Below are 21,241 nucleotides of genomic sequence, written 5' to 3' on the forward strand. Positions count from 1 at the left end.
CAAAACTTTACACTGCCTAAACTTTGTCTTTGTGCAAGGGACATGGTGCTATGATAGCACATTATGGTTTCCTGGGACACTGTCCACCAGTTTAACAAAGTTTCTGAAGTAGAACAATGACTTTCAAAGTGAAGACAACCCAATGGAACAGGAAATAACACTTTCAAACCAGGAACAGATTTTTGTTATTATTTTTTAAAAAATTATAAAAACTTTAAAAATTTGCCACAAATTTGAGGATAAGTCAAACGTTCTTAGATTTGGTGAGCTAACAGTGTTTTTTGTGTTCTACCACTGTAGCAAATTTTATTAGGATACCTCAAATAATGAGGGAGAGAGAGGCCCCTCAATTTTCCCCATTGACGATAATGTTCATGCGCATGCCCATCCGCCATTAACGAGGTCCATACAAAGATTCGAAAGTTTTGAACTTTTTGCTTCAAAATTTGGAAATGATTTTAGAATCGAAGCGCCAGCGCCCCCTACTTTTGAAGCGAGTATTGAACCATTTTTTTCATGGATCGCACATGCCTACTGACCAGTCTCTCTTCTCAGAGTTCACAGTTGCATAGTTCTCTAAATACTGTCACTTCAAATCATGTAGTCTCTTCTCTGCATTATGTGTTCACACTGGGTTCTGTATAAAGGTGCTCCTATGCAAATGTGAAATTGAAAACACTGATATCAGTCAGGCAAGATGTAATTCAGTAGATTGGATCACTCAAATCCAAATCCTTCTTTGTTTTGGGGGGGCGGGGTTGTGTCAGGAGCGACTTGAGAATCGCTTCTGGTGTGAGTGAATTGGCCATCTGCAAGGACGTTGTCCAGGGGATGACTGCTGGCACAAGGGTTCATCCTTCTTTATTCATTGAATTTTATCATAATTGAACAGTTCAAATTTAAAGCCCTTCTCTTAACCAACAATCCATTGCACACATTTCTAAGGTATAGGGTGGAGAGGCAGTGACAGCATCGGACATGAAGTTTGGGAGGCTTTCTGTGGACTGTTGGGGTGAAGACTAATATTATTTTATCACTCTAGCTCCAGAGCATCTTGTGAAACCTGAATTGTCTCTTGCAGTGCACTCTGTTCTTTTGGCAGAGTAGAATGGTTTCATTCATTTCTCTACCAAAACATTAGTAGTTCTGTCATGTCTAGTAAAGATATATGGGTAAATCTGACTTTTTGAAAGGTTTTATATTCTCTGAAACTTCACTGGGGATTTCTTGAGAAACGGAGTAAGGCTGCTTGTAAAAGCAAAAAGGTCTGCTCAATTTCTGTGAGCAGGCTGCTGCCAGGTTCTGCTTGTACCACACTTGCAAAAGATGCTACTGGTATCTGCACTTCCCCTTTCTTGCTAGTGTGCTCTGTTCATGCTTGCTAGCAAGTCCAGTTATTCCTTCCTTAATGGCCAATAGAATCACAGAGTGGGAAGAGACCACAAGGGCTATCCAGTCCGGTCTATGCAGAAATACATAATCAAAGCATGAATTGGAACTTTTTCCGCATAAAAGCTTATGGCTCGATTATTTCCTCCCAAGCAAAAGGAGAAGGGCCGAAAGCCACACGTAGCTTTTATTTTTATTCCCCCAGTAGACCCCTGGACCTTGCTTTTTTTAATTCAATTCTCATTCAGATTTGTAAGTCATATAGGTTCTATGCAAGGGAAGTCCCTGTGGAGACTAACTAGTGTCTGAAGGAATATCACTGTGGATCATGTTATTCACCCCATAGAATCATACAATCATACAGTTGGAAGAGACCTCATGGGCCATCCAGTTCAACCCCCTGCCAAGAGGCAGGAAAATCGCATTCAAAGCATCCTCGACAGATGGCCATCCAGCCTATGTTTAAAAGCCTCCAAAGAAGGATCCTTCTTGTGACTTCCCCTCACATATTTATACATGGCCATCATGTCTCCTCTCAGCCTTCTCTTCTGGAGGCTAAACATGCCCAGCTCTTTAAGCTGCTTCTCATAGGGCTTGTTCTCCAGACCCTTGATCATTTCAGTCCCCCTCCTCTGGACACATTCCAGCTTGTCAACATCTCCCTTAAACTGTGGTGCCCAGAATTGGACACAGTATTCCAGGTGTGGTCTGACCAAGTCAGAATAAAGGAGTCGCATCACTTCTCTGGATCTAGACACTATATTCCTATTTATGCAGGCCAAAATCCCATTAGTCTGACATGACTTGTTTTTGATAAATCCATGTTGCCTATTAGCGATGACCGCGTTTGTTTCTAAGTGTTTGCGGACCGCTTCTTTATTTATCTTTTCCAGAATCTTGCCTGGTATTGACATGAGGCTGGTATTGACCTAACGGTAATTGATGTGTTGTCGAAGGCATTCATGCCCAGAATCACAGGGTTGTTGTGTATTTTCTGGGCTGTATGGCCATGTTCCAGAAGTATTCCCTCCTGACGTTTCGCCTACATCTATGGCAGGCATCCTCAGAGGTCTAATCTTGGAGGCTAGATGAAACCCGTTAGTCTTATTCTTCTTTTTCAAGATCCTGAACTGTCTATCAGAGAAGAGACATTATGAATTATGCCCCTTCTTGTGTGTGTGTGTGTGTGTGTGTGTGTGCTAGTTAAGGAGCAGAAAAGCTCGTTGTCCTGGTTAGGTAGCAGAAACGCAATTGGGTCCTCCAACCATACTGAATATCACAAACACACGCATAAACACTCTACATTTTGAGCAAGTCATCACGTGCGACTGATCAAAAAGCCTGTTTCTTTTGGGGGTCCAGCAGACTGTTTCACAGTAATCCCAACATGTCCACTCTTTGACTCAAAGTAAGCAAGCAACTTATCGCATGCCTGTAGGTTAAAAGGAAGTTGCAGGTGTACTTTTCCATATAGAAAACTGGAGTTTCAGTCCTAGATTTTTCATTTTCCTCGTGTCTTTTGTGTAGGGATTCTTATTACATAGTTTATTGTTCCTTATAGTTTTGCTGCTTCTCTCATCTTTCCTGCTTAACATCCGCCTCCTATCCTACATTTTTTGCATAGATCATAATAATGTTAAATGTTATCAAACCAAGCACAAACATGCATATTTATACTCCATTCATATTTATTAACTGCCCAATATATGTGTGTTTTGTATTACATATCATGCACATACATAGTTAACTGTTTTCCTTCCTTTCTCCTGTAGTCCTCTGGAATACTTGCATGTGAACACATTTTTTGAATCCTTCAATCTTTTTAATTTCCAATCTTTGTGTTTTTCTAGGTGGGTGATTATTCTTCATTCCCTTTTCTTTCCTATTGATTCCACATAATCTTAATTTATTTTCCCTGTACTTTTTTATTCTGCAACTATCTAGTTTCTCCTTCTCGTAGTTACCTAATACTGCCAAGTTTGCAACTACCCAGCATCTATAACCACCCTGCAGATCTCTTCAAATTTGGCACTTTTGGTGCAAATGGTAAAATCTACCAAAGTTCAGCCTGGATATCCGCCATTTCCCACTCCATATATGGCAACAGTATTTATTGTAGAATTTTGAGCATATCTTTGCTTGCACAGAAATTAAGGCAGTGATTATCTTGATACAGCAATATTTTGTATCTCCTTTCTTAGGGAATGTTATGTATATTGAGTGTTTGCAATGTGTGGTCATCGTTTATTTGTCACCTTTTTGCTTCTTATCTGTCCTTGACTGCTTAAAGAGTTTCATCTGTCATCCATTAGGGCTCCTCTCTTCTTTTTTTTGGCTGCAGATAATGTTGTTTTTCATTTCTCCCTAACAGTGTCCCTCATTTAAGTCCAGTGTTCTTCTATCTCCTGAACAATTGGGCCTAATAACGCCATTTTATTTTCTATATTACCTTTAAATTCTGTAAGGATGTTCTTAAGGCTGTAGTTTGGCACAATGGTTTTTTTATTAACAGCAGGTCCTGTTTTGGTGTGTGTTTAGCATGTTTATACATTCAGTTTCTTGTTGTACTACATATATCTAGCTTCTTCTTATCCATGCTGCTCACATTCCATGTTCCTGTAATATGTTTTGTACAACTTCAGAGCATGTCAATAACTGAATATCCTTTTGGCTTGAGTCCAGTTGTGACATTATACACAGAGCTACTCATAGTCTTTTTTCTGTACCACAGTAACTTGCTGAATGTCTTCCGACCTAGGAGTCTCATCTTCTGGCACTATCTCATATTTCATTTTGGACTGTCTCATCATATGAGGTTGTTGTAGTAAAATACATTCAAATAGGCTTTACCATGCCTCTTTCTGCACAGTCACAAGTGTTAGCTAGAATGCTGCCATTGCCTCTGAGAGATCCTCCACCAGTGTCACACACACACCTCTTTCTGTTTCAGATTTGTTGCATTTCTCCATATCCCACCTGCCTTGTTTGTTTCATATCAAGTTTCAAGATCATGATGAAACTTTTCACAGGGAAATGTCTGTGCATTTCAGAATGTAATTTCTGAATATGGGAATAAGCATAGTATTTGTGTATACATGTTTCCCTATGGTCTAATTTATGTTTATTAATTAACTTAATAAGTACAGTAGAATATTCATTTAATTGAGATATCCTTGTTGGAATATTTCCAACTTATATCAAAGCAAAATGAAATGAAGGTGGAGGAAGAGCAGGGGAGAGACTTTAACAAGTAAGCAGGGAACCCGTAGAGCAGTGTTCTCAACCTGTGGGTCTCCAGATGTTTTGGCCTTCAATTCACATAAACTCTTAACAGCTGGTAAAATGGCAAGGATTTCTGGAAGTTGTAGGCCAAAACACCTGGGGACCCACAGGTTGAGAACCACTGCTGTAGAGGATAGTACCACATTAAGAATAATTGTCCTTAGTTGATTAGAGGCTGGATGGCCATCTGTCAGGGGTGCTTTGATTCTGTGTTCCTGCATGGCAGGGTATTGAACTGAATGGCCCTTGTGGTCCTTTCCAAGTATATGATTATATATATAAGAATGGTATATATAAGAATGGATAGCTTCCATAAATGGCATAAATCTCCATTGTGATATTAATGTAATAAAGGAACCTACCTTTTTTTTTTTTTTTACAAATATGGGATAATGTAGTCATTGCTTTTAAATGTTGTCTGATGACAAGTGCAACTGTTTCACATTATACACATTCAGGGCTACCCAGCTGGTTGTATTTGTATTCGGGCTCATCTATGCATACAGAGGAACTGGAAATATTTAAGATATGTCAGGGTGAAGAAAAGTAAAAGATCTACAAAATTAATTATAGTTAAATGACTAGAAATGCTTTTCTGTTAGATCCATGAGTACTATTATATTACTACTTAAAATATGTATAAATGACATGGACATGTTGGTTCACTTTTCAATCTTCGATGGCCAAAAATCACAAATGAAAAGGGGCACATCCCTATTCAATAGTCGATTGGCTGTTGAGAGTAGGAGATACAATATGCCTGATTAGCAGATAGTATTATTGAATTAATAAATGGTAGTAAAGTAGGGGAAAATAGACATGAGGACAACTATTTCATTGAAATATTTAGTGATACATTTTTCCTTTCTCTTTAGGCCATCCTTGGGTGGTCTCCTTACATCATCCTATCGACAGCACCAAGAATCTTTGGCAGCAGAAAGAGAGAGGCGACGACAAGAGAGAGAAGAGAGGCTGCAACGGATAGAGCGTGAAGAAAGAAACAAATTTAAGTAAGACAAATGTTATTTCATGGTTTATTGTCATATAAAAAGTGCAAAAGAATTACTGATCCATTGCCTTAAAACCATGGCACATTTACTTTGTAATGCTGGCTTCGTCATGTGGTTAGGACATTGATGTTTTCTAAAACACACTGTGAATCCATTGCTGGCAGTGAAATTGATGCTCAACCTAAGAGCTTTTGTGCAGCATTCCAGGAGGAATTTCTGGAAGACCGCGTAGTATCAGGTTGGATGTCCCTCCTTTTTGTGTCATCTAGCCCATAGAGGTGTGATGTAGCCCTCCACTTCTTCAAGGATTCCTTGTCTCTGATCTAGCATCTCCATCTTTGCCTGCATTTGCACTTCAAAGAAAATTAGAAATAATAATTTCCAATAATCTTTCTATCAGCTTAAGGTATTTTACTGTTGTTATTCAATTATCTAATGTACAAAATGATAAAAAGATAGATCTTTATAATTTTGATACAGTACAACCAATTCAGAGTATCCAGGGGAGACCAAGGTGAAATGCACTTCCTTGCAGTTTTCAATCCACTTTCAATTCTCTAAGCTGCCTTTGGATCATATTAACTATTAGAAAACCTCTACCGGATCACTTACATGTGAATGTTTTATAAGAAATCCTGTTATTTCTTGAGCAGACAAGCTTCTTCCCACCACCTGTTTTACAACATAACTTCCAAATATTTGTATTGAAATAATGCAGGAACATTGCTGGATGCCCGGGAGGAGGTGTAAACTTATTGATAGCCAAGTAAACTTGAATAACATTTTTTTAATTATTGTTATTTTATTGTTTTATCTCTCTCCCACCCTCCCCTCCTTGTACATGCAATTTATACAGCAAATTACAGAAGTTACATTTGAATATCAATCTTTTTCTTAATTTGTCCACTCCACATCTTAGGACATTCTCTAAATAATTCCTAACTGGTTCCCACATCCTCTTAATTATTGTAACCTTTTCAATTTTATCTATATAGTTCCATTTGCAATGTGTTATTTCCACATTTAACATATTAACTATATACTTATACCAATTCGTCCAAGTCCATTTTCTTTTATCTTTCCAACCCCTCACTAAAAAAAATTGTGCACACGCTATTAATTTGTCAAGCAAACTTTTCTTTTTTATATATTCATCACTCCTGTTATCCTTGCATGTAGTACATTTCTTTTAACCATTACTATTTGTAGATTTAACATTCTATTGATTTCTCCTTCAATCATTCTTCAGTATCCTTGCACTCAATCACATTTCCATATCATGTGATTAAACACCCCTCTTTGTTCCAGTTCTAAATTTCTTTTTGTTCTACAGGGTTTCTCCCTGTAGTCCTCCACTAACCTTTTCCCTATACTTTCAATTAATCTCAATGTTCTGCCTTTAATTTCATCATTATTATAATTAATTTGCTATCTAGTTGCCATCTTATTCTCATTGCATGGACTTAACTTGTTCTTTCTTTTTTTTCCCCCATACTTTATTGTTCCTTTAAAGGGTTTCTTAAATTCTGTTTCCTCTCTCCTATTCCATTCCCTAAATATTATTTATTTTTCTTTAATATAATTAATTTTCTTCCCCATATTTACTTTTTTTTTTTTTAGAATACTGTATTTCCAACAATTGTTGGATTTAAAATGCATTGCGATAAACCTCTAAACTTAAAATCCCCCAGCTTCCCTCTTCCTCTTTTGCATTTAACCATTTGTCCCTTATTCTGGGCCATTTTCCTCCGACTGCCCATTTTCTTATTCTTCTGTCCCATGTCTTTAGCGTTTTCATCTCTACTGTGTTTGGTACTGTTTGGAATAAATTTAACAATTGTGGTATTATAAACATTTTAATGCCCTTATTCTGTCCACTCTTGTTAATGTTTTCCCTTCCCAATTCTTAAGTTGTTTCTCTATTACTTTCCATTTTTGTTTGTAATTCCCCTTGACTATACTCTCTGGGTATTTATATATGCATACGTTTAAGTATTTTAACTTCATTGATCCTAATCTTAATCCTGATATTTTCCTTATCTCCAATTGTTCCCATGGTGGGGTATTACATAGTATCTCTAACTTTTTGATGCTAACAAATAGACCTGATGTTATCTGTCCAGTTGTCTTGTGAATGTCCTTGACATTTTTAGTCCTTCCTTTCCTCCTTTTGGAAATCTGAGATTCTTCTTCTTTATCTTACTCCTCCGTTCCATCCGATGATCCTTCCTCTGTAGCCAATCTTAGCTGCCTGACCATTTTTCTCCCACTCTCCAAATCAGTGGCTTTGTATAGTCAATTGTTCGTAAAGACAATTAGAGTTGCTGGAAAAGCCCAGGTGTAGTGCTGGCCCTTCTTTTCAAGGATTCTTGTAATTTCCCTCATTTCAGCCCTTTTTACTCAATGTTTCTGGTGATAGATCCAAGAGTGGCCAAACTTTTGTACCAGCCAAGGTCAGGTCCTTTATTTTTCTTAGCTTCCAAAAGAGAACTTCCTTCTTAGCCTCCCTTTGTGAATCCAATCAAAATGTCTCTATGTGTTTTTTTTTTTTTTTTTTGCTTCTGTAAGACCAAGCTCTGTGGCACAGGCTGATAAAGCAGTCAGCTGCAACAGATCACTCTGACTGGGAGGTCATGAGTTCGAGGCCGGCTCGGAGCTGCGTTTGTCTCTGTCTTTGTTCTATGTTGAGGCATTGAATGTTTGCCTTGTATGTGTGATGTGATCCGCCCTGAGTCCCCTTCGGGGTGAGAAGGGCGGAATATAAATACTGTAAATAAATAAATAAATAAATAAAACACGCTCTTTCTATCTGTTCTGATTAAATTTGAGTCAATGTCTATAACCATGTAACAATATTTTCTTTCAAATCCTCTTTAATTTGGAAATCCTCCCCTCAGACGTATATATTTGCGCGTCTGGAACAATCTGTGAGATCGGGCAATTTTGTCTAGGAGTTTCTGATTTGCATCCTTTAAATCGAGTATCTTTTTGTTTCCTAGACTCCTCTGCCGCCTCCTTAAAATTTCCTTCATACTCTTCCACTTTGGACTCGATTAATCCAAGTCAGGAATTAATCACTTTAACTTGCTCCTTTATTTCATCATTCCCCTTCCTTAAGCAATCAGTGCTTATCTTAAGTTCTTGCAGTGTTTTCATTATTCTGTCCAATTTATCTCCTCACTCTGCTCCTTCCACTATTACGGAACTTACTTTTGATTCTTCCTCTGTTTTATTGTTTCTGAGATTTATAGCTCCAGCTACATTACACCGTGACCTCTTTAGCTTTCTCTTTTTCCCCTTTCAGTCCGGGTCCAGGTTGAGGAGAGACTTGTGGTCTTATTGGGCTTTTTAAAGCTTTTTTTCCCCTTTGCCATCAGGGAGTTCGTTTAGGCACCTACTCTGTCTGACACATCCCGCAACTCTCCGTGAACTTGAGTATCATGTCCACACTTGAGATTTGTAAGTCAGTACTCATTAATTCCTATGTTTGGGTCATCTCCAACTTCTTCAAGGAAGTCAATCAATATTTTGTTCTCTTTAGTCTGTGATGGGCACTCTACCATGGAATTCCATTTCTGACATCCACCAGCATACCTGCATATGTTGGCTGAAGTTCCCTTGATGACATACCCTGGCATAATTCCTTGTTATAGTAGCAGTCTAATACTTTTAGGGGCATTGAAGAAGGGCAGGCACAATATCTCCTTCTGTCGCACCTCAGGTTAGCTTCACCTTGCTAAAGATACCAGGCTGCACACAGAACGTAGTCTTTTGTAGTTTATTAGAAAATAGGCAGTAAAATAGTTCATAAAAGGTAAAGGTTCAGTTCCAAAATATAGTTATAAAACCAGGCTTTAATCATCAAATCCATAGAAGCATAGGCATGAAACAAGGTCTTTTCAAAGGAAGCCAAAGTCCCAGCAATGAGAATATATCCCGGCTACAAGGTAATACAGGAACGCAGACTTGATACTGGAAAGCAGACTTGGTTCTTGACTCTAGCTAAGAAGTTGCTTTTGACAAAGATCTCTCTTTCAGCAGACTGTTTTAATAGCATGACATGAAGGCATTTCTTTGCCCTTTGACCTCCCTCTTATTTGCTATTCGGAGGCTTCTACACCCCCCTCCCCCCGAAATTCGAGCTGACTAGCGCGATCGAGCTCAGCGGCCTCATTGTCAAGGCCACTGAGCTCGTTAGTGTTATCAGAGCTACTCTCCCCTTCTGCTTCTTGCACCTGGAAACCATCATCAGAAACAACCTCATTTCTTCCCATAGGAAGAACTCCCTGCTCTTCATCTCCCACAGCAGGAACACTGCACCTGAATCCCATAATTCCCATCAGAGTCATCTTGAAACTCATCCTGAATCTGAATCCCATCATTATGCACTTGCATCTCAAAATCCTCATCAGAGTCACACAAAGGCAAAGGCTGAATCACAACACCTTGGACAATTCTCCTTGACTCAGGCATATAAAAGTAAGTCAGGGGCTCCCCCAAGTCACAGCATCTTCCAGCTTTCTTCAAGCACCTGGGGATAAAGGATGAGCATTATACCCGAGATAGAAGCTATTCCTTCTTTTCCAGCTGCCCAAGGACATCTGGAATATTCTGGGCAGATATCCAAGACATATCAGTGGCAAGAGAGGCAAACCTGCAGCCAGGAGCGCCCCCCCCCCCTCAGCTGCTTTCAAATCAAATCAAATTTTATTTTCATTGAGCCATATATCCTTAGCACTACAGCAGATACAAAAGGCATAGCTAAATGGCATTGGATGTTGTGTATCCATGGGACAAGTGGAGAAGACAACAGTATCTGTTCTCAGATAACAGAATAATTTATTCTCCAACAGTAGGGCTTCTGTATTAAAAGTTTCGTTTTATCCTAAATACATTTTGGAGCAATAAGCAAACTTTTTTTGCCTTATCTTAAATCAAATTAATATGCTTTCCTTTCTTTTCCTGTCTCATTTAAGCACAAAAGTGATCAGGTCGTGATCAGGACAATCGCATTTGAGTCTGAAACCTTTTCCATCTCCCTTTCCTCTCCCTTTAACCCTCACCATGTATACACACAAACATAAAGGGGGAGAAACCTTTTTTTTAACCCTGAGGAGAAGACACATAAAGAAAGCAAATCCAAGGGATGGGGTGTGTGACGTTTAAATGCTGCTGTTATATGTGGAAAGATTTGGAGATTCACAGTTTTCTTTACTTGTCAATAAAAAGAAAGGTAAATTTGGATGTACTTTGTGTGTTTAACCTTTAGTCTAACACACAATAACATTGTAAGCCCACTTTTCCAGAACCAATTATACTCTCAAGTGATAGACTCAAAATATCAGTTAGCCATCTCATAGATAACTGGGCATTTGGAAGTGAATCCAGGTAATCACATCCCTCCACATACAATGATTCTTGTGATCTTCTGAAAGGATCATTGATTGCACCACGCCATTCTCTTGTATGAAAACAGATCATTCCTCAACCTGGTACTAACAAGCCGGATATGGTACTATGACATCTCAAAATTTACACATTATCTTATTTGTTATATATTAATGGAGATCTTTTAATTTTAACCAGTATGCTTTAGTTATTTGGGAGGATGTTATAGTGACTTTTCTTTACCCCTGTAACATTGCACACCTCTGTTTTATAGTCGTAATTATCTAGACAAGAGAGAAGAGCTAAGACAAGCAAGAGAAGAGAGGTTTGTACTTATCACTGCTTTTGGCTGCTTTACACTTCTATGTTTTTATTATGGGGTGCCTGATTTATAAACATGCTTCTAACCTTGCTTGTAAAAATGGCTTAATTTATAAATACACACCAAACAGGGCCATTTCATTCTAATAAGCACATGCAACAATGCAGAGATACTTTAGTTACTAAAGGTTTGTCATATAACAAATAGCTGGATATGGGTTCTGAAGCTGGACCAGGATATAGGTCACAAGATTCATTCAGAGAATTCATGGATACTGAAACTCAGAGATCCAAACCCAGTGGTTAACTTCAATTAGAGTAGACTCATTGAATCAGTGAAATATACACCAGGATTATCTCAGTAAATCCTTTTTGTTTCAGCGAATTCTGCATAGGGGAATGAGTTGTATATAACTGATTGTAGAGAATTTTTAAAGAAGATCAATACATCATCTTATAGAGAAAGATCAGATTTCCAGTGAATGTAATTAAATAAAATTGACCCTATCAACAATGGGAACTGTTCATTTCCATTTCAGAGGAGCAAAATGTATTCAAGGTTCTGAATTTTAACCCCCAACGATCTCAGAAGCTTTTTAAAGGTCAGACTAAGGGCCTCATCACACTTGAGCATTTATCCACTTTAAATCCGGTTTTTGCCTCCTGCAGAATTCTGGGGTTTGTAGTTTGGTGAGGCCCAAGACCTGTCTGGCTGAGCTGTTTAAAGGCCCCTCCCTAAAGTTGATTTAAAGTGGATCCAAACTCTAGTGTGATGAAGCCCTAAAACTTGTAGCAAATCTGCTGTACCACAGACATAGACAACTTCAACCACTGAGCAAAAGAAAGTTGTTGACATAAACCAATGTGTTTTACTTCACATTTGATGTCCCACTTAGCACTTTGGGCTCTAAAACAAAGGAGTTAACTTTACTTAATAGCAAATTTATAGAAGCAGATACTTTTGTTCTTGTGTGACTTAATTGAAGGGGACATTGAAGGGCAAGATGAAGTATAAATTTACTGCTATGATAAACCTTTAATTTGGTACTGAGACATATATCGTACTTGGGCATTTTGAAAAAAGTGTATAATGTTCATTTCTCTTTTACTGTTTCTTCAGTTCTCTTCTTCCAAAGATTTAAAACACACACAGAAACCACATATCTAAATGTTGGGAATTACAATGTGATGACTGCATCCTGTTTCAGTATTCCAAAACAAAATAAAAGTTATTTATGTCTCAGAAAGGATCTTGAGAGGAAAACAGAATAAATAACTTCCATGTTCAGTCATCATCTACAATGCAACATTATTTTTAGTGGTGTGCTATAGCTTTGTGGAGGACCTAAATACCATAAAGGGACCAGATCCGAGCTGATCTTGGAAACTAAGCAGGTTCAGCCCTGACTAGTACTTGGATAGGAAACCACAAAGAAATTACAGGTGGTGTGAGCTATATTACAGAGGAAGGAACTGGCGAAATCATATCTGTGCATTGCTTGTATAATAAAACCTTATGAAATGTATAGGATCACCTTAAGTTGACAGGCAACTTGAAGATGCAAACCCAAATGCACAAATATTTTGAAACATCTGTATATGGTTAGATGTTCTATTTTTTAAAAAAGTGGGCTTTGCTTCAAAACATAACCTACCTAGTAGGGCATTTCCAAGTCTAAGGTGAATATCTGCTGGGAAGATGAATATATAGAGAGTCTCAGCATGCTGAAAATAACTGACAAAGAAATCACCTAAGAAAACCTACAAACATAAACACCCTTTAAAAATTTAATGTTATGATGTTTTCCAGCAGATTTATTCCTCAGTACAAGCAGGTTTATGAAAAAGTCAAGGACTGAAAGAAAACAATACAACATGAAGTGTCTGAGGATCCTACATTCTTATTCCCTAGAATTTCTTGAACACTAAACACAACACTAGAGGGCACTGATCTAAAAAAATTACAGTCAATAGTAAAAAAAATGTAGCGTTTGGAGCACAGGAAATTTTGAACAGATGCAATCCTTTTAGGAGGGAAGATGCACTGGAACCTGTTTGTTACAATTTCCACCTTTGAGGGTTATTATCCATCTTTTATATTATTATTATTACTATTATTATTATTATTTGTAAACATTCATATGCAACATATAATCTAAGTTTTAAAAGCTGTGTATGCCAATAAAACATAAAATATTCACAATATTCAGAACAAAAATTAATAGACAAGATTTGCTGAAAGAGATACGTTTTAACATGTCAAAAAATAAGATTGATTGGAGCATGTCAAAGTTGTAACAGAAGAACACTTCACATAATATGTACTAAATTCCTGTTGCAATCTACCACTGAAACACCTTTTTGCCCAGCACCACACGAGTCCAGTAAGTCTATCTAAACATGTTTATTAAAGAAAGCATATAAAAAGGAGGGAAAGGGCAAGTCCAAAAGAGTCAGTAGAATAGAAAGTACAAAATAGCAGTAATCCAAAATTGCCAAAGTATATAAAGTCAAGACAACCAAAACCCACAGCAGTTCTTCACACATAAATCCATAAACAAGAAAACAGGAACTTTTCCAAGGTAAACCCTTTCAGGAAACAAAGGCATGAACCAGAACAGAAAACTTGAAAATACTTGAATCAAAGATTGGTGAACAGAGACATTGAGAGCCATCCCTTATGGCAATGTTGTCTCCTCTGAGAGGCTTGAAGCCCACACCACTTAATTTAGCCCATCCAGGCACCCATGAAATCATGTCGAAGACACCTAGCCCTCAAGGTCTTATCTCGGATTCTCTGAAAATATCTCGTTTGTCTATTTTTCACTCCTTGTGTTTTCAGGCCTAATCTAGTTTTCCGAGAACAGTCCCCATCTGCCCAAGGCCTTTTCTCAAGGGAACTGAAACTGTTGCCTGGGAATGAGCACAGGAATCTACAACGTTGGTCCCATCTGCCTGCAACTCTCTCAGATCATTTAAAGACTCCTCACTTTGAAACCCATTGTCCCCTCATTCTCTGATCCATCAGAAAAATCCTCTGGCATTTTCTGAGCTACAACAATCCCTGCCAAGTGGCCATTAGGTGCATGTGACATTACCTAAAAGACTCTCCAGAAGACTTCATGTCCCTATAAGGGAGAAGGTGACTTTCAGGTAGCCAAGTCCAGAGTTGCTTATGACTTTATAAACTAATAATAAAATGTTAAACCTGGCCTAATAACAAACAGACAGCAAATGCAGTGCTTGTACCCAAAGCAGTTCTTTCAGGGTAGGTATTATGTAATTCCCCATAAGCTGACAAATTCAGGGAGCTTCCAGACAGTGCCAAAATCCATGTTTTTAATCAAAGACAAAAATCTCAAGACCTGACAGCATGTCCACACACAGACCGGTCAGTCCCAGGATTGGATCCCCCACCATCCTCAGAGTCTTCCTCAATAGTGGATCAAGATAGAGGGTGGACAGGGGACATCTAGCAGAAGCTTCTTTAAAAAAAACACAGTTGTGCACTGGACTGTATATATGAATATCTTAATATCAACACAAGCAGATTTGCATATGTGCATATGAGGTCCAGCGCATAATGGAGGGATTTTAAAAAAAAACTTTCATCGGATCATTGTCAGAGAGTTCTAATTGTTCTCAATTTGTGCTTCCTTTGAACCACCTGTGTGTCTGTTTGACAGCACAATCAGCTGATCAGCTGTGTTGGGCTTTTTAAAAGTGCACGTGCTCTGGAGCAATCTACACAGAGGGAGGGAAGGAAAGCACATGTTTTGCATAACTGCAGGGATAAATAATCATGCAAAGGCGCACTTTTTCAAGCTGAATTAGATTTATAATGAATGTTTTAATTATCTGTTTTAATTGTAATTTGTTTCTATAATTGTTGTTTTAGCATCTAATGATTGCTGATTGTGAAGCTGCCCTGAGCGCCCCCCACCCCCGGGGGGGGGGGGGGATGAGAAGGACAGGATACAAATGTATGAAATAAATGAAATAAATGTAAAGGTGCACCCTTTAAATACAGGGCTTTTAGCTCTTTACCCAGTCCCTCCCGCACTTTGGCTTTTATAGCATGGGTAGAACCAGTATTCTATGGCTGTAAAGAATTTCTGATATTAAGAACGCGAGATGCAGAGTCCATCTTGCTTTCAGACCCAGACTATCTGGCAAACCACATCTCCCTATATAAACCACCTCGGACACTGCAGTCAGCGAAGGAGGCCCTGCTCTCGGTCCCACCCCCGTCTCAAGTGTGGTTGGTGGGGATGAGATAGGGGGTCTTATCCGTGATTGCCCGCCACTTCTGGAACTCCTTCCCCAAAGAAATAAAAATGGCCCAATCTCTCCTCTCCATTAAAAAAAACTCATGAAAACTCATCTATGCACTTTAGCTTATGGAGATGAGGAGGACTAGGACACCTTAAGATAAAACCTCATCTGGTTGCCTGGCAACTTATTCTGGTTCTTTTTATAATTTTATGCATTTTAGTTTAGATTTTATTACGGTGTAAATGTGGCTGATTAGATGTATTATGTTTTATTTAATTACTCATTTTTACTTATTTTTGGGTAGCTGTTATACATTTTTACTGAAGTTGTTTTATGTATTTTCTCAATTTGATTTGTTTGTTTAATTATTATGGCATTGAACATCTGCCACTTTTGTTTGGAAACAGCCCTGAGTCCCCTAGGAGAGACAGGACAGGTTATAAATACAGTAAAGATTATTATTATTATTATTAGTAGTAGTAGTAGTAGTAGTAGTAGTAGTGGAGCCCCGGTGGCAGAGTGCGTTAAAGCACTGAGCTGCTGACCAAAAGGTCCCAGGTTCAAGCCCCGGGAGCGGCGTGAGCAGCCGCTGTTAGCTCCAGCTCCTGCCAACCTAGCAGTTCGAAAACATGCCAATGTGAATAGATCAATAGGTACTGCTCTGTTGGGAAGGTAACGGCGCTCCATGCAGTCATGCCGGCCACATGACCTTGGAGGTGTCTACGGACAACTTCGGCTCTTCGGCCTAGAAATAGAGATAAGCACCACACCCCAGAGTTGGTCACGACTGGACTTAACGTCAGGGGAAAACCTTTACCTTTACCTAGTAGTATTAGTATTATGAGTAGTATCATTATTCAGTCTTTAAAGTTTCAAAAGCTTTATTAAAATATAAGAACTATGTTTCTTGATAGAAAAGATAGGGTCTAAGCTTTCTCTCTAACTCCATTACTTCTAAGTTGAAACAAAAGGAAACATCTCTAAAGGCTACATTTTCCTGTTCACACCGTGTAGAGAGAGATATCTGAATGAAAAGCACAGCTTACACATTGTATGGGGAGGAGGGCTTTTAAGAGACGAAATTTAATTTGGGAAATAATAGACTGTATGTAACACTTAACTAATCTCCTTAGAAAATTACATTTTCTATAAAATCAAATTCCCTGGTTGGCCAGGTTTTGCTTGTATTCTAGATACTGGTCTATTGCTCAGTTATACTCATAATAGGCATGGATTTCCAAGTACAGTAGAGTCTCCCTTATCCAACACTCGCTTATCCAATGTTCTGGATTATCCAATGCATTTTTGTAGTCAATGTTTTCAATATATCGTGATATTTTGGTGCTAAATTCATAAATACAGTAATTACTACATAGCATTAATGTGTAATGAACTACTTTTTCTGTCAAATTTGTTGTATAACATGATGTTTTGGTGCTTAATTTGTAGAATCATAACCTATTTTGATGTTTAATAGGCTTTTTCTTAATCTCTCCTTATTATCCAACATATTCGCTTATCCAACGTTCTGCCGGCCCGTTTATGTTGGATAAGTGAGACTCTACTGTAGCTTCTACAGAAGCTGAAATCTGAAGCTAAATATGCAGACGATATTTTGCTTGATTCTTTTGGGCAAAGCAAGTCCGCTACTACTCATTAGTATGTTTAGCTAATAAGTGAAGCCATTGACTCTTTGATATTTTCAGAGGTTCATAGAGTTATAATTTCAGATAGACTTGTTGATTCGTGAAAGGCGAATATCCTCAAACCTGATTGTTTAATTAATCAAGTACTTTTGTGGTGCAATTAGTCTGTACCTTAAGCGTACATAAATTTGGATGGCAACTTTTCATGTTCTGAAATCATGTTTGCCTTGCAGTTTATTTTATAAATTTAGCAGATGTTGATTTGGATGCCTGAAGTAAGATTGCATACTTAACAGAATCCTCATTCCAAGAAACACTATACAAGCTGAATATCTGGATGTTCTAGGCACAAGAATCTAATTAGGAATTAGGATAGTACAAGAATGGTAAAGGAAACATTTTATGGGTTTCTATAAGAAACCGAGGGGGGATGTACAAGGGATACATGGGCCACAAGTTGTGCGTTCTTGTATTATAGGCCAAGAACCTATGAAAACACCATCCTCCGTTTTCTAGCTATTTTTCTTATGCTTTCATAATTCTAAAGAAGCTATTGAGTATTGATCTGTGCATCCCTGTAGCTTAAAACACAAAAACTGCTTGCAGCCTAGTTTCAGACAATACCTTCACATCTGCAGTGAACATGCACACCATATGTTTGCTGTAAGTACTGTATTTACTCATGTATAAGTCGAGGTCAGGTTTTGATGTGATCCATCCCGTCAAGGGTCACTGTGTGAAGAGCCAGCACTATTTTCCCACCCAGGTCAGAAACAGTGACATGGTGGAAAGTGTACAAGGGTTCAGGGTTGTTGTTTTTTTAGGTTCTCCCGTGGTAGGTTAAGCTCTTACTTTTTGCCTTTCTACTCAGAAAAAGGGGTGGTTCCTTTTTTTTAGAAGGGCTGCATTGGCCTATAGGTAAGTTGATCCAGTTTTATTGGATTAATTATTAACTAAAATTTCTAGACTTATCCATGAGTGTATACAGTAATAAGGGAAAAGGTTACTGTTATTTCCATGGGTTGCAGACAGGTTTGCCCTTACTGAGTCTGATAGTTACTAGTGTTAACAGTTCCCAAACATTGTATAACGAACTGCTTAATTTATTTTCATGTAGGCTGCATGTTGTGTGCCTGCATGTTTCATGGTTCTTGCCTGCCGATCAGATTTGCTAAGAGCATTCATTTGATTCCATCTTTGTGTTAATACTACTTTTCTGCATTCAATATGATTCAAACTTTCACAGTCAAACTAGACCAAAGTTATTGTTGGATTTGTTTGTTTTGCAGAAGTCCCCAAGTGGTGAATGATTTCTTTTTGTCATGTCACGTGTGTGCATGTTCCCTCATTTCTTGCATTGACAGTACTGTACTTTGTTTGTGATTGGTCTTTAAAAGGTAAACACAAGTTTAATTTGGAAGTCTGCTTACTGAGGCAAAAATCTGTAAGGAAACTCAATGTTAATTTTAGGGAATAAGCAATATCTTGTGGGTTAAGCATTCCTATGTAACACACTGCAGAATTGCCCACTTTCAATGAAAGGTTCCTGTTTCTTCTCTGCAGGTGTCAGTTCCTTCTAAACAGCTAGGAACAGAACCTTGGAGTATTTGCTTCTCTAAGCCAATTAACTCTCGACTGTTCTCTGCTTCAAAGATAAACTATATAGAAACCAATGTGAATTATGCCTCCAGGTTACATTTGGAGAGAAAAGTGTGCCTCAGTAATCAGTTTGCTGGGAGATGCTGCACTTCTACAGAGGAAGACAACTTTTCCCTATTGCTTATAAAATATTTATAGCAGTGGGATATTGTCAGGGGTGTTAAAAAAAAAGTTTTGATTCACCTTTTTAAGCATTTCACTTCAGAGTAAGAATTGGGCCAGGACATTTGTGTTCATAAATGTATTCCATGAGCAAATAATGATAGACAAAATTAGCAAGCATCTGGAAGAGGAACATATTTCAAAGGTCTGAATATATGAAGAACTGTATGGAGACTATAATTGGTAGCTGGTCTTAATAAACAGTTAGCGAGTCTTGCCTGCCTAAAATGCAAAACAGATGTATCTTTGTTCTTTTCAACTGACTTTGATGAATAAACTATAAATGACGTCATATCCCAGCTATTGGATGTCTTGAGTCTGGCTGAGAAATCTTTTAGAATTTAAAAAAAAAAGTTTCCATTGTAGACGCTGGAGAGAACAAAGTGAATTCCATTGCACTTCTCCTAGAGCAAATAGAAGCAGATTCAGACACTCAGTCAGTTCTTAGTCCAAACATAAGTTATATTATTTACCGCAAGATCCATTCTTCTAAGAGGCACAAAAATTTTACCCCTTCCTTTTCAAGAAGGGGTTGAGTTCCATCTGCTGGGGGCCTGGGAGGAATTATTGTGAGGAAAAAAAGGGAAAGAAGAGGTTATAAATTTTCCAGGAGGAAGTAAAATATTTTCTTTATAGTTCAGAATCTGGAGGCCATTTAATATTGTTAGTTGATTTAAAATCTGCATTACCCTACTTTAGGTTATTTATTTATTTATGCATTTATTTATTTTTAATTTGGTATTGACTTCCAAACACTTTTCTTCTGGAAGACTAACCTGGCAGTCAGTTTTGCTGTGTACCTCATGTGTCAGGAAGTCAGCTCTTTCCCTCTGGGTGTTTCATCCATAAACAAGCATCAGCTACAACTTTCTCTTCTTTACGGAAGCCCTTTGGAATTTAACTTTCAGATACAAATACTTGGAGAAATTGGCAGCTGAAGAATATGAGAAGGAACTGAGAAGTCGAAGTTTATGTAGGGGAAGAAATGACCTGTCCTTGAACTTGGGCTCTGCTTCACCCACCACTGCTGCCAGTCCCCAGTGTGCAAGTCCAGCTTCAACAGATTCTCAGGAGGAACTAAAGACTCCTGCAATAATTTTCAAAACACCTCAGACTCCAGAAGGTAAGTTCCAGTGAACTCTGAAAGCAAAATGCGCAACGTCTAATTATTGCATGCAATTTAAGCAGATGCTTTGTTAAAGACATCAGGTTGTTATTGACAAGTCTGTTCTATCTTATATATCTTATGAATGAGTTGTACAGTTATGTACATTATAAAGACTTAGATTTTCTTCTAATTTAATGTAGTTGTTGAAAGAAGAATAACATATAGGTGACATCAAGCAGATGCTGTTATGGAGGAAAATATTATCAGTAGGTATAATCCAGTAGGAGAGGCAGTATGTCTCTGAGTACCAGTTGCTGGTAAACATGAGCATTTTGCTAGTGTGCTGCTTATGAGTTTACCATAGCAATTCACTGTCAGATCAGAATGCTAACGCTAAATAGCCATTTGGTCTGATCTAGCCCAGCTCTAATCTTATTATAATCTTTTTTTATATCTGTGTTTTAAAAAAAACCCTGAAAACACTAGATTCATGTGCTCCAAGTAAAATAAAATATTTTCAAGTTCCATTGGTTTGATTCTAAGTCTTAAACATGTGCTTAAAAAGCCCCCCCTGAAATCAGTGAGACATATTAATTTTGGCTAGTTTCAGTATTGCACTAAACTAGCAGCATGTATCCTAGACCCTCATGTTGAGAATAATTCAACAAACCTTGTATGAACCTTTGACAACTTTGAAGGATGTATTTCAACCCCACATTCTCAAGACCCGTGCATGATAATTGAAAAGCTTCCCTAGGTAATTTCAAAATTGGCTTCTTATATGGGGAGCTACTTCACAGTTGGAGAAGGGAGAAAAGAAGAAAGAAAATCCAGACATTCCTGTTGCTGTGATTTGAGCCTTGGAATATGACCAAGGTTTAAATCCCTACTTAGCCATAGAAACCCATTGGATGACCCCAGGAAAGTCACATTCTCTAAGCCTCTGAAGATAAGCAAAGTCAGGCCCCCTTTGAAAAAGCCATGCACAGTAAAGCCCATGA

At 38.1% G+C, this 21,241-nt stretch overlaps 1 protein-coding gene across 11 annotated transcripts in view; it reads left to right on the forward strand.

Annotated features, from left to right (window-relative positions):
- fhod3 (formin homology 2 domain containing 3) overlaps window positions 1-21,241 on the forward strand; it is a 326,788-nt gene that overhangs the window by 220,460 nt on the left and 85,087 nt on the right. For 8 of the 11 annotated variants that reach the window (XM_062984260.1, XM_062984262.1, XM_062984257.1 and 5 more), the window contains 3 exons: window positions 5,547-5,681; window positions 11,344-11,394; window positions 20,041-20,255. In XM_062984260.1, coding sequence (XP_062840330.1) covers window positions 5,547-5,681; window positions 11,344-11,394; window positions 20,041-20,255 — 401 coding nt within the window. Of the gene's footprint in view, window positions 1-3,161; window positions 3,240-5,546; window positions 5,682-11,343; window positions 11,395-20,040; window positions 20,256-21,241 lie in introns of all 11 variants that reach the window. The other 3 variants (XM_062984259.1, XM_062984261.1, XM_062984267.1) reach the window with 2 other exon arrangements.

The sequence above is a fragment of the Anolis carolinensis genome, chromosome 6 (assembly GCF_035594765.1).
Source record: "Anolis carolinensis isolate JA03-04 chromosome 6, rAnoCar3.1.pri, whole genome shotgun sequence".
In the NCBI taxonomy this organism is placed as follows: Eukaryota; Metazoa; Chordata; class Lepidosauria; order Squamata; family Dactyloidae; genus Anolis; species Anolis carolinensis.